Source organism: Somniosus microcephalus, unplaced genomic scaffold (assembly GCF_052327205.1).
Source record: "Somniosus microcephalus isolate GS21.2 unplaced genomic scaffold, FLI_Smic_1.0 unresolved_chr7, whole genome shotgun sequence".
Classification (NCBI taxonomy): Eukaryota; Metazoa; Chordata; class Chondrichthyes; order Squaliformes; family Somniosidae; genus Somniosus; species Somniosus microcephalus.
Window position 1 is genome coordinate 17,933,932 of NW_028225185.1, and position 14,394 is coordinate 17,948,325.

Below are 14,394 nucleotides of genomic sequence, written 5' to 3' on the forward strand. Positions count from 1 at the left end.
TGGTGTCAAATTTTTTCAAGTTGTTGTGGTGTTCGGACCCGCCTGGCCAACATTGATGCAGAAAGTCAAACAGTGGGCGGAGCACTGGCTCAGTTGAGTTTTAACCGACAGCAATTGCTGTATGTTGGCCTGGGGAGGGTCAGGGAAGGAAAGAGAAAAGATCTTTTTGGTTTTTTTATTGCCCGCGTTAGTCGCCCACTGGACCGTCGCTTGGAAACGGTCGCCCTAGAGATTGAGTAGAATGGGCCGATACTCTCTGGAGTTTGGAAGAATGAGAGGTGATCTCATTGAAACAGACAAGATTCTGAGGGGGATTGACAGGGTAGATGCTGAGAGGCTGTTTCCCCCTGGCTGGAGAGTCTAGAACCAGGGGTCACAGTCTCAGGATAAGGGGTCGGCCATTTTGGACTGAGATGAGGAGGAATTTCTTCACTCAGAGGGCGGTGAATCTTTGGAATTCTCTGCCCCAGAGGGCTGTGGAGGCTCAGTCATTGAGTATATTCAAGGCTGAGATCGAGAGATTTTCAGACTCGAGGGGAATCGAGGGATAGGGGGATCGAGCGGGAAAGTGGAGTTGAGGTCGATGATCGGCCATGATCTTATTGAATGGCGGAGCAGGCTCGAGGGGCCGAATGGCTGACTCCTGCTCCTATTTCTTATGTTTAGTGGTTACAGTCCTGGGCAAACAAGCCAGTAGACCACCCAAACTCCAATCCCACCCTAAATCCGGGAAATCCGCCAGCAAAAATGATTCCGGAAGATTTTCGAAAAAAAAACTGGCTTGCTCATGCCCTTCGGGGCAGGGAACGTGCCATCCTTAACCTATCTGGGCCCACGCTTGACTCTTCATACCTTCAGGTCAACTAGGGGTGAGCAATCAATACCACCTTGGCAGCTTCGTCCCTGTTGCCCAGATCCAGCGATCAAATAAATTACACAGCTGGGGTGGGAATGACTTGCATTTCTATAGCACCTTTCACGGCCACCGGACGTCTCAACGCACTTTACAGCCAATGAGGTACTTTTGAAGTGGAGTCACTGTGGAAAACGCGGCAGCCAATTTGCGCATAGCAAGCTCCCACTACCAGCAACGTGATAATGACCAGATCATCTGTTTCGGTGAGGCTGGTTGAGGGATAAATATTGGCCCCAGGACACCAGGGAGAACTCCCCCTACTCTTCTTCAAAATAGTAGTCGTGGGATTCTTTACGTCCACCTGAGAAAGCAGACGGGACCTCGGTTTAACGTCTCATCCAAAAGACAGCACCTCCGACAGTGCAGCGCTCCCTCAGTACTGCCCCTCCGACAGTGCGGCACTCCCTCAGTACCGCCCCTCCGACAGTGAGGCGCTCCCTCAGTACTGCCCCTCCGACAGTGCGGCGCTCCCTCAGTACCGCCCCTCCGACAGTGAGGCGCTCCCTCAGTACTGCCCCTCCAACAGTGCGGCGCTCCCAGTACTGCCCCTCCGACAGTGAGGCGCTCCCTCAGTACTGCCCCTCCGACAGTGCGGCGCTCCCAGTACTGCCCCTCCGACAGTGCGGCGCTCCCTCAGTACTGCCCCTCCAACAGTGCGGCGCGCCCTCAGTACTGACCCTCCCGACAGTGCGGCGCTCCCTCAGTACTGCCCCTTCGACAGTGCGGCGCTCCCGCAGTACTGCCCCTCCGATAGTGCGGCACTCCCTCAGTACTGCCCCTCCAACAGTGCGGCACTCCCTCAGTACTGCCCCTCCGACAGTGCAGCGCTCCCTCAGTACTGCCCCTCCGATAGTGCGGCACTCCCTCAGTACTGCCCCTCCGACAGTGTGGCGCTCCCTCAGTACTGCCCCTCCAACAGTGCGGCGCGCCCTCAGTACTGACCCTCCTGACAGTGCGGCGCTCCCTCAGTACTGACCCTCCTGACAGTGCGGCGCTCCCTCAGTACTGCCCCTCCGACAGTGCGGCGCTCCCTCAGTACTGCCCCTCCGACAGTGCGGCGCTCCCTCAGCACTGCACTGGGAGTGTCAGCCTAGCTTTATGTGCTCAAGTCCCTGGAGTGGGACTCAAACCCACAACCTTCTGGCTCAGATGCGAGGGTGCTACCAGCTGAACCACAGCTGACACCGATAGTCTCATGAACCACCTCCGGTTAAAGGGACCTTACTCACCAAGTCGATGTTTAATCTACTAGAGATTTGGGATTGCGAGGAACATTACTTGTATTGGGGCAAGGAGCATTTTTTGACGCACTACCATTCTTGTTCGTGCTTCGGATCCACCCAGGATTACAAATATCTCCAAGATATTCATCGTTCCTCGAACTACTGCTCTCGCCGCATCCTGAGATCCACGCTCAACGCCATGCAGCGCCACATGAACACACTCGACTTCTCTCTTCAGCAACACCGGCGCACTCTATCTCAAAGCTGTCCGGGTCCACAGTTCCATTTCATCCTTCGACTCATCCGACGCTTCAACAAAAAACTTTTCTTCTTCCTTTCCGATGTCAAGGATCGCAAGCTTCATCAACTCTTGGACACCAACGCCCCTCCGGAACCTTCTTCCCCTTCACTTTCCTCTGACCCCCCTTCTCCCAATCTCACCCCCTGCCTTTTGTTCACTATCCCCTCTGACCTTCCACTCTCTGACCCTGAACGATCAGTCCTCAGCAAAGGCCTGAGCTTCATCCCCTTACGCCCCCACCTCAATGAATTTCGAGCTCGGCACGATGCTGAGCTCTTTTTCCGCCGCCTTCATCTCCGTGCCCACTTCTTTGGCCAGGAGTCCTCCCCCCGCACAACTGACCCTTTCTCCCGCTTGCAGAATTCCCATTCTACCTGGACCCCTCCCCCTGGCCTCTTACCCTCTCTAGATCTTTTCATCGCTAACTGCCGCCGTGACATCAGCCGTCTCCATTTCTCTGCTCCCCTCACTCACTCCAACCTACCTCCCTCTGAACTTGCAGCACTCCATTCTCTTAGATCCAACCCTGACATTGTCATTAAACCCGCTGACAAGGGTGGTGCTGTTGTTGTTTGGCGTACTGACCTCTACCTAGCGGAAGCTGAACGCCAACTCTCCGACACCTGCTCCTACCTCCACCTGGACCATGACCCCACTACCGAACATCAAACCACCGTTTCCAAGACTGTCACTGACCTCATCTCCTCTGGAGATCTTCCCCCCGCTGCCACCAACCTCATAGTTCCCCAACCCTGCACAGCCCGCTTCTACCTCCTTCCCAAGATCCACAAACAGGACTGCCCTGGTAGACCCATCGTTTCAGCCTGTTCTTGCCCTACGGAACTTATCTCTTCCTATCTTGACTCTATCTTTTCTCCCCTTGTCCAGTCTCTTCCCACCTACATCCGCGACTCTTCGGACGCCCTCCGCCACTTTAACAGTTTCCAGTTTCCTGGCCCCAACCGCTTCCTTTTCACCATGGACGTACAATCCCTCTACACCTCCATCCCCCACCCGGATGGCCTGAGGGCACTCCGCTTCTTCCTTGAACAGAGGCTCGTCCAGTCCCCATCCACCAGCACCCTCCTCCGCTTGGCTGAACTTGTTCTCACATTGAACAACTTCTCCTTTAACTCCACTCATTTCCTCCAAATCAAAGGTGTTGCCATGGGTACCCGCATGGGTCCTAGCTATGCCTGCCTTTTCGTGGGCTATGTGGAACAATCTTTGTTCCAGTCCTACTCGGGTCCCCTCCCTCACCTCTTTTTCCGATACATTGATGACTGTATCGGTGCCGTTTCCTGCTCTCGCCCCGAACTTGACAATTTCATTCACTTTGCCTCCAATTTCCACCCTTCCCTCACCTTCACATGGTCCATCTCTGACTCTTCCCTTCCCTTCCTCGACTTCTCCGTCTCCATCTCTGGGGATAGGTTATCGACCAATATTTACTACAAGCCCACTGACTCCCACAGCTACCTGGACTACACTTCCTCCCACCCCGCTTCCTGTAAGGACTCTATTCCATTCTCCCAGTTTCTCCGCCTCCGCCGTATCTGCTCCGACGATGCCACCTTCCACACCAGTGCTTCAGACATGTCTTCCTTTTTCCGCAACCGAGGATTCCCCTCTACCGTGGTTGACACTGCCCTCGACCGTGTCAGTTCTATCTCCCGCACCTCTGCCCTCACCCCTGCCCCTCCCTCCCAGAACCACGATAGGGTTCCCCTTGTCCTCACCTTTCACCCCACCAGCCTCCACATTCAACGGATCATCCTCCGGCATTTCCTCTACCTCCAAAGTGATCCCACCACCAAACGTATCTTCCCCTCCCCTCCCCTTTCAGCATTCCGCAGGGACCGCTCTCTCCGAGACACCCTAGTCCACTCCTCTATCACCCCAAACAGCCCTTCCCCTTCGCCTGGCACCTTCCCGTGCAAGCGGAGGAGATGTAACACCTGCCCCTATACCTCCCCCCTCCCCACTGTCCAGGGCCCCAAACACCCCTTCCAGGTGAAACAGCGATTTACTTGTACTTCTCGCAATCTAGTATACTGTATTCGCTGCTCACGATGTGGTCTCCTCTACATTGGGGAGACCAAACGCAGATTGGGTGACCGCTTTGCGGAACACCTCCGTTCAGTCCGTAAGGGTGACCCCGAGCTTCCGGTCGCCTGTCATTTCAATTCACCGCTCCATTCCCACTCGGACCTCACCGTCCTTGGCCTCTTGTACTGTTCCACGGAAGCTCAACGTAAACTCGAGGAACAGCACCTCATCTTCCGATTAGGCACTCTGCAGCCTTCCGGTCTCAATATCGAGTTCAACAATTTCAGATCATAACCTCGGCCCCTATTTCATTTTCACTTATATTTTTCCACTCCTTTCCTTTCCCCCCCCCCCTTTCCTTTTGTTTCTCTCTCACACCTGGCAGCTATCTTTTGCCCTGCCAGTACACTTTACACCTAATCACAGCCTATTACCATCTCGTCTAGCTTCTAATCTCTTTTACTTCTTTTGGTTCTTTTATTCTTTTGTCCGATCGCAGCCCTGCCTTCGATCTAGTTCCTTTTCTCTCCAGTTTTGAAGAAGGGTCAAACCCGAAACGTCAACTCAAATTTCTCTCCACGGATGTTGCCTGACTTGCTGAGTTTTTCCAGCAATTTTCTGTTGTTATTTCGGATTTCCAACATCTGCAGTATTTTGCTATCGTACCATTCTTCTGCTGATAGGTGTCGATGTAGAGCTGCGACTTGGGTCCATTCGCACGGCTCAACAGTGCCCTCGACTGGCTATCAACTGCGTGGAAAGAGTGTTTAAAATTATGAAAGGGTTTGGGGACAGGATAGTTAGAAGTAGTTGAGGAGGTCAAGAGCAATGGGCTTTCGATGCACGGTTAAATGAGAGATATTCAGGACAGAGAGCAGGAGAAACATCTTATCCACTTTGGTGGCAAAAACAGGAAGGCAGATTATTATCTGAACGGCAATAGATTGGGAAAAGGGGAAGTGCAACGAGACCTGGGTGTCCTTGTGCACCAGTTGCTGAAGGTGAGCATGCAGGTGCAGCAGGCAGTTAAGGCGGCAAATGGTATGTTGGCCTTCATAGCGAGAAGGTTTGAGTACAGGAACAAGGATGTCTTGCTGCAGTTGTACAGGGCCTTGGTGAGACCACACCTTGAGTATTGTGTGCAGTTTTGGTCACCTTATCTGAGGAAGGATGTTCTTGCCATGGAGGGAGTGCAGTGAAGATTCACCAGAATGATACCTGGGATGGCAGGAATGACGTATGAGGAGAGATTGGGTCGATTGGGTTTATACTCGCTGGAGTTTAGAAGAATGAGAGGGGATCTCACTGAAACTTATAAAATTCTAACAGGACTAGACAGACTAGATGCAGGAAGGATGTTCCCGATGGTCGGGGAGTCCAGAACCAGGGGTCACAGTCTAAGGATAAGGGGTAAGCCATTTAGGACAGAGATGAGGGGGAATTTCTTCACCCAGAGAGTGGTGAACCTGTGGAATTCTCTACCACAGAAGACAGTTGAGGCCAATTCATTAAATATATTTAAGAAGGAGTTGGATATATTTCTTAAGGCTAAAGGGATCAAGGGATATGGGGAGAAGGCAGGGACAGGGTACTGAATTTGGATGATCAGCCATGATCTCATTGAATGGCGGAGCAGGCTCGAGGGGCCGAATGGCCGACTCCTGCTCCTATCTTTACACAGAAAGTTGAGAGGCTGTGGGATTCACTCCCAGGGTTAGTGGTGGAGATAGAAACTGTGTCAACATTCAGAATTAGGTTGGAGATGGAGAGGCAAAACTCTGCTGCCCCGTGTCCTAACTCGCACCAAGCCCCGTTCACCCATCACCCCCTGTGCTCACTGCCCCGTGTCCTAACTCACACCGAGTCCCGTTCACCCCCCCCCCCGTGCTCGCTGACCTGTGTCCTAACTCACACCGAGTCCCGTTCACCCCCCCCCCCCCCCCCTGTGCTCGCTGACCTGTGTCCTAACTCGCACCGAGTCCCGTTCTCCCCTGTGCTCGCTGACCTACATTGGCTCCCGGTCCTGCAACGCCTCGATTTCAAAATTCTCATCCCAGTTTTCAAATCCCTCCATGGCCTCGCCCCCTCCCTATCTCTGTAACCTCCTCCAGCCCCACAATCCTCCCAGATCTCTACGCTTCTCCAATTCCGGCCTCTTGCGCATCCCCCGATTTCCATCGCTCCACCATTGGCGGCCGTGCCTTCAGCCGCCTGGGCCCCGAGCTCTGGAATTCCCTCCCTAAACCCCTCTCTCTCCTCCTTTAAGACGCTCCTTAAAACCGACCTTTTTGACCAAACTTTTGGAGATCTCCTGATGTGGCTTGGTGTCAACTTTTGTCCGACTTACGCTCCTGTGAAGCACCTTGGGACATTTTACTACGTTAAAGGCGCTATTTAAATGCAGGTTGGTGACGATAAAGGGATATGGGAACAGGGCTGGTAAATGCAATCAGGAATATTTGCTTGCGTGGTGGGTAAACGCCTGTTTGGGCCCGAATGGCCTGTTTCTATTTTCCAACTTGTACGTGAATCCCATAACCCCTGAGGAAGGTGTTATCCGATGATATATGGTGCTCCATTGAGGCCCACATGGTCCTGTCCAGATTTAACTGCAACAATAATGACCAGAACTAGTTTATCTTCCTGGACATTGTTCACGGGGGCAATCCAGTCCAAGCAAAGTCTTCTGAAGATGGGTTCGAAGGTGGAGGGGTAAATGGGTCAGGATGTCCCGACATAATTCAGACCCCCATTCTAAGGTCTTGCACATTCTGCCCTTGTAGATGGCGCTGCATTGCCCTCACTGGTGGGAGGGTGCAATTGCAATGTCAATTCGATTCACTCCACGTGATATCGAGAGCGGGGAGAGCAGGAGAGGTAGCGAGGGGAGGAGTGGGAGGGGGAGTGGGAGGGGATAGCGAGAGGGGGAGGAGTTGCAAGAGGGGGAGGGGAGAGGGGGTTTAAGGAGGGGGAATGAGAGGAGGAGGAGGAGAGGGAGCAGAAGATGGAGGGGAGGGAGAGCGGAGTGGGAGAGGGAGGAGGAGTGGAAAGGGGAGTGGGAGCAGGAGAGAGGGAGGGGGAGGGGGTGGAGTGGAGATGGGGGTTAAGGAGTCGGAGGGGGAATGAGAGGGAGGAGGAGGGGAGGGAGGAGCGGAAGATGGCGGGGAGGGAGAGCGGAGTGGGAGGAGGGGCTGAGGGGAAGGAGGAGTGGAAAGGGGAGTGGGAGGAGGAGGGGGAGCGGGTGGGAGGAGGAGAGAGGGAGGAGGAGGGGGAGCAGGCAGGAGGGGGAGCGGGAGATTCTAAACTCTCTCTACACAAGCACTGTTCTTCGGAGGAGCTGGTGTTCCACTCCACCAATCACACCGACACTGGGCACACACACATATAAAAGTTTTATTCTACATTATACAGATCTAAACCACATTTACTTTTCAGCGTCCTGTATGTAGTGAAACGATAACCGTCAAGAAAAATGTAGTGTATTTCCCCCCCCAATATAATAAAGACTCCAGCTCCGTCGATCTGCTGCAGCTCTTTTGCGCAGTTCTCGGTTACGTGCTCCGACGTGTGAAGGAAACGGGGACCTGGACTCCAGTTCTGCCCTGTCCGACGTTCGGGCGGGTTTGCTCCGAGTGTCGGGGTGTGCGCCCCCACTGCCATGGTCAGCGGGCAACCCTGCGACCGGAACCGAGGGCATAACGCTCGTTGGCGGGGGGCGCGTTTACATTTCAGGAGCGGTAATCCGGCGAGCGCAAGTCCAAAACCTTGCCGTCGGACGCTTTGGAGAATAGGGATTCAGTTTGGGAGGGGGGAACGAGTCTGGAAATAAAGAGTCGGTCTCGGTAAAAGTGAGCGTGACGCTGTCGGACTGTCGTAAGAAAAAACCCGACGGTCTCCAGTCCCACACCAACGCTGCTGTATCGAATAACTCCCTCCCCGAGAGTGCCGGGCGAGCACCCTTCGCCACACGGACTGCAGCGGTTCAAGGCGCCGGCTCGCCACCCAGCATCCTGCTGAGCACCACAGGTGGCAGCTGCTTTAATACCGCTGATCTGTACCGCGCCCGTGGCAGGGCAAGATTGGCACAAACTTGTTCACTGTTCCGCAATATGCTTCTCGTCATTTTGCGTTTACAATACACGAAGGCAACAGCCGCCTGCATTTACACGGCGCCTTGGACGCGGTAACATGTCCCAAGGCGCTTCACAGGCACGTTAAGTCAGACAAAATTTGACACCGAGCCACATAAGGAGATAGCAGGGCAGGTGACCAAAGGCTTGGTCAAAGAGGTAGGTTTTAAGGAGCGGAGGCGAGAGAGGCGGAGCGGTTTAGGGAGGGAATTCCAGAGCTCGGGGCCCGGGCGGCTGAAGGCACGGCCGCCAGTGGTGGGAGCGAACTGCATTGTATGGAGCCACGACTCTCCCAGAAGGTTAGACAGCTAGAATAGTATTCTCTTTCATTGACAAGATAGATGCTGGAGAGAAGCTGGGATTGTTCATATTGGAGCAGAGAAGGTTAAGGGGAGATTTAATCCAGGCGTTCCAAATTACAATGGGATTTGATCGAGTAAATAAGGAGAAACTGTTTCCAGTGGCAGGAGGGTCGGTAACCAGAGGACACAGATTGAAGATAATCGGTAAAAGAACCAGAGGGGGAGATGAGGAGAATGTTTTTTACGCAGCGAGTTGTTGTGATCTGGAATGCGCTGCCTGAAAGGGCGGTGGAAGCAGATTCAATAGTGACTTTCAAAAGGGAATTGGATAAATACTTGAAGGGGAAAAATTCACAGGGCCTGTGGGGAAAGAGCAGGGGGGAGTGGGACTAATTGGAGAGCTCGTTCAAAGAGCCGGCACAGGCACGATGGGCCGAACGGCCTCCTCCTGTGCGGTACAATTCTGTGAGGAAGGCCATTTGGCTCGTGTTAGGAAGACCCCAGATCCCCCCACTTTCTTAAATGATTCCACCCTATCCCAAAGTCCATTCCAGGTGTCGAACACTCGTTGTATGAAGCACTTCCCGTGCAGAATTCCTGTCGGTTGGCAGGAGATTCCTGTTTGAAGCATCTCCCTCCCTCTCTCACTCTCACCCCCTCTCTCCCTCCCTCTTCCCTTCACACTCTCCCCCTCTCTGTCCCTCTCACTCTCCCCCCTCTGTCCCTCTCCCCACTCCTTCACTCTCCCTCTCCTCTCCGCCCTCTCTATCCCCTCCCCCACTCACCTCCCTCTTCCCTTCACTCTCTCCCGCCCCTTCTCTGTCCCTCTCCATCCTTCACTCTCCCTCCCCCTCCGCTCTCTCTATCCCCTCCCTTTCCCCCCCCTTCACACTCTCCCTTCCCTCACCCTCCCCTGCCCCTCCTCCTCTCTCCCTTCTTCCCTTCACTCTTCCCCTCCTCTCCCCCTCTTCCCTTCACTCTCTCCCTCCTCTCCCACTCTTCCCTTCACTCTCTCCCCCTCTTCCCTTCACTCTCTCCCTCCTCCGCCTCCTCTCCCCTCTTCCCTTCACTCTCTCTCCCTCTTCCCTTCTCTCTCCCTCCTCCTCCTCCCTTCCCCCTCTCCCTTCCCCTTCACTCTCTCTCCCCACTCAAGCACCAATCAGAGGCTGCGATGGGGGAAATGTAGGGGCTTGCAGGACGAGTGAATTAGGACCGGCCAAACGGCCTCGCTCATCGGCGATTGCGCGGTGAGTTGCGTTACACGGAGGAGACCCCTGGTCACCAGAGAGAAAGAGAGACGCAGCGATTTACACTGGGCCCGCGCGAGTACGATGTAGAAAGTGAATACTGTGGGTAACCAAGCAACACAAAATGGCGGCCACGGCTGTTCAGCACGGCGCAAGCTCGACCAGAGACCCCCAATCGTCAGCGATTGACGCCGCCCACCCTCCCCACCCCCCGCCCCAACAGAAACGGACCTCGTAGGGCGAGGGTCAAAGGTTAAAGGTTACGGCGGGCGGCCAGACCCACAGGATCTTATCCCGTTTCCAGTTGGGATCCCGCCTCCGCCGCGCCCCCACCACGAGAGGGCTATAAGCTGGACAAAAAAAAATGAAGTGGGCGAGCCGGGACTCCAGGAGGTCAAGGTCGAGAGGTCCAGACAGACAGGGTCCCGCAAAGACGTCTGCCCTCAGAGGGTCAAGGGGTCGGCGGGCGACACTAGTCGCTGTGTTCTCTTGAAATAGTTCAGCTTTCCAGTTCTTCCCCCTCCTCTTATTTCCTTTCGGGTTTTTTTTTGTGCCCGAGACGAGGAATATTATTAGCGAGAGGTTAAAGGACGAGTCTCTCCGGAGGGCTAGGAGCTGGCCGACCTCCTCTGTGATCGCAGAATCTGGAATATGTTCTGAGAACGAAACACGGAGAGAAAGAGAGAGACTTGAAAGAAATAACTCGCATTTCTCCAGCGCCTTTCACCAACTCAGGACGTCCCAAAGCGCGACTCAGCCAATGAAGTACTTTTTGATGCGCAGTCATTGTAATGTAGGAAACGCAGCAGCTGATTTGTGTACAGCAAGCTCCCACAAACAGCAATGTGATAATGACCAGATCATCTGTTTTTAGTGATGTTGGTTGAGGGATAAATATTGGCCCCAGGACACCGGGGAGAACTCCCCCTGCTCTTCTTCCAATAGTGGCCGTGGGATCTTTTACGTCCACCCGAGAGGTGAAAGACGGCCCCTCTGACAGTGCGGTGCTCCCTCAGTACTGCCCCTCCGACAGTGCAGCGCTCCCTCAGTACTGCCCCTCCGACAGTGCGGCGCTCCCTCAGTGCCGCCCCTCCGACAGTGCGGTGCTCCCTCAGTACTGCCCCTCCGACAGTGCGGCGCTCCCTCAGTTCCGCCTCTCCGACAGTGCGGCCCTCCCTCAGTACTGCCCCTCCGACAGTGCGGCGCTCCCTCAGTGCCGCCCCTCCGACAGTGCGGCGCTCCCTCAGTACTGCCCCGCCGACAGTGCGGCGCTCCCTCAGTACTGCCCCTCCGACAGTGCGGTGCTCCCTCAGTACCACCCCTCCGACAGTGCGGCGCTCCCTCAGTACTGCCCCTCCGACAGTGCGGTGCTCCCTCAGTACCGCCCCTCCGACGGTGCGGCGCTCCCTCGGTACCGCCCCTCCGACACTCCCTCAGTATCGCCCCTCCGACACTCCCTCAGTACCGCCCCTCCGACGGTGCGGCGCACCCTCAGTACCGCCCCTCCGACAGTGCGGCGCTCCCTCAGTGCAGCCCCTCCGACAGTGCGGCGCTCCCTCAGTACCGCCCCTCCGACAGTGCAGCGCTCCCTCAGTACAGCCCCTCCGACAGTGCGGCGCTCCCTCAGTACTGCCCCTCCGACAGTGCGGCGCTCCCTCAGTACCGCCCCTCCGACAGTGCGTCGCTCCCTCAGTACTGCACTGGGAGTATCGGCCTGGATGATGGGCTCAAGACTCTGGAGTGGGGACTTAAACTCTCAACCTACTGGCTCAGAGGTGTTAAGAGTGCTACCAACTGAGCCAAGGCTGACACTTGCCGTTACTCGACCGCGAGGGCCAAGGGACGAAAGCAACTGAAGTCGTCCGGCGTCTGAAAGAGGAAAGGGTTAGCGGTCCTACATTGAGACTTGAGACCGGCCTCCCTTACCAGACGAATGAGCTGGTTTCTAGCCGGGCTCTTCAAACACTCCCAGGGCAGGTACAGCACGGGTTAGATACAAAGTAAAGCTCCCTCTACACTGTCCCATCAAACGCTCCCAGGGCAGGTACAGCACGGGTTAGATACAGAGTAAAGCTCCCTCTACACTGTCCCCATCAAACGCTCCCAGGGCAGGTACAGCACGGGTTAGATACAGAGTAAAGCTCCCTCTACACTGTCCCATCAAACGCTCCCAGGGCAGGTTCAGCACGGGTTAGATACAGAGTAGAGCTTCTTCTACACTGTCCCCATCAAACGCTCCCAGGGCAGGTTCAGCACGGGTTAGATACAGAGTAGAGCTTCTTCTACTGGAGAGACAGCTCAGGCCCATTTACACCACGCCCTCCCTTGCTGCTCTACCGACCTGTGGATTCCATTCACACTCCCGCCTGGCTGGGGGATTGACCGAGCTGGGAATGGGCGCTGTTTCCTTTACTGGGATATTATCCACACGACGTCAGCAAAAAGCCCACGTTAAAAGGCAACTAAAATGCAGCTTGTTCTGTCTCTTGGCGTCTGCCCTCCTCCCGGCATAACCTGACTGACATCAGCAGATTCTTGTGGAAGAGGAGGAGGCCATTCAGCCCCTCGAGCCTGTCCCGCCATTCAATCAGATCATGGTCATGATCTGTATCTTAACTCCATCTACCCGCCTTGGTTCTGTATCCCTTAATCCCCTTACCCAACAAAGACCCATCAATCTCAGTTTTGCATTTTCCAATTGACCCCCAGCCTCAACAGCTTTCTGGGGGGGAGAGAACCAGATTTCCACCCCCCCTTTGTGTGAAGAAGTGCTTCCTGACATCACCCCTGAACGGCCTGGCTCTAATTTTAAGGTGACGCCCCCCCTTGTTCTGGACTCCCCCCACCAGAGGAAATAGTTTCTCTCTCTCTACCCGATCAACTCCTTTAATCATCTTCAACACCTCGATTAGATCACCCCTTAATCTTCTAAACTCGAGGGAATACAAGCCCAGTCTGTGCGACCTGTCCTCGGAATTTAACACTTTTACCCCCCGGGTATCATTCTGGTGAATCTGCGCTGCCCCCCCTCCGAGGACAAGATATCCTTCCTGAGGGGCGGGGCCCAGAACTGAACCCAGTTACTCCAGATGGGGTCTGACCAGAGCTCGGTACAACTGAAGCATCGCCGCCTCCCCTTTGCATTCCAGGCCTTAGCCCCTCACTCCATGCTGTAGCCCTGACAAGTGGGCCCTGAAACAAGACCTCAGTGAGTGGGCTGGGTTCCAGGGAGTGTACAGCCGTGTGGCCAGTAGGCAAACTGCAGCAGGCCGGCCTGCTCCTGGGCTGGGTGCAGGATCGCCGCCCCGGTTGTCCTGTTGTGCGGCTGTAGCAGGGAGCCGGACTGCCTGAACGGGAGAGCCCCGGTAATGTCGGCCAGGTGGGAGGGGGGGGAACCAGCTCGGCTGCCGGTCCATGCTGCGCTCGCGGGTTTAACCCGGGGAGGATGGTGCCAGCAATTACCTTGCTGCACATGTGGTCGTCATTGCAGTTCTTGTTGTCTTTGTCGGACGTCTCGTCTTCAACCTGGGCAGAGAAAGATCAGGTTAGTGTTATACAACACCGACACACACCTAGACACCCACACACACACCAATTCACACACGGAGGCACCAAGTCACACACGGACACACCAAGTCACACACGGACACACACGGACACACCAACACACACACGGACACACCAACACACACACGGACACACCAACACACACACGGACACACCAACACACACACGGACACACCAACACACACACGGACACACCAACACACACACGGACACACCAACACACACACGGACACACCAACACACACACGGACACACCAACACACACACGGACACACCAACACACACACGGACACACCAACACACACACGGACACACCAACACACACACGGACACACCAACACACACACGGACACACCAACACACACACGGACACACCAATACACGGACACACCAACACACACACGGACACACCAATACACGGACACACCAACACACACACGGACACACCAATACACGGACACACCAATACACACACGGACACACCAATACACACACACACAGACACACACACCCAGACACAGTGACACAGACACACAAATACACACTGACACACCCACACCACCAGACGCACACACCCAGACACAACCCACACCACCAGACACACACACGGGACGGGACACAGGTCAGTAGGTCCCTGGAGCGTGCGGTATGCTAGGCAG

General features: G+C 55.1%; 1 protein-coding gene across 2 annotated transcripts in view; it reads right to left on the bottom strand.

Annotated features, from left to right (window-relative positions):
• Positions 1-7,868: 7,868 nt before the first annotated feature.
• LOC147086593 (sorting nexin-27-like) overlaps positions 7,869-14,394 on the bottom strand; it is a 37,354-nt gene continuing 30,828 nt past the window's right edge. For both annotated transcript variants that reach the window (XM_085978733.1, XM_085978732.1), the window contains 2 exons: positions 13,631-13,693; positions 7,869-10,824 (listed from right to left, as the gene is read on the bottom strand). In XM_085978733.1, coding sequence (XP_085834859.1) covers positions 10,777-10,824; positions 13,631-13,693 — 111 coding nt within the window. In that variant the 3' untranslated portion in view covers positions 7,869-10,776. The remainder of the gene's footprint in view (positions 10,825-13,630; positions 13,694-14,394) is intronic.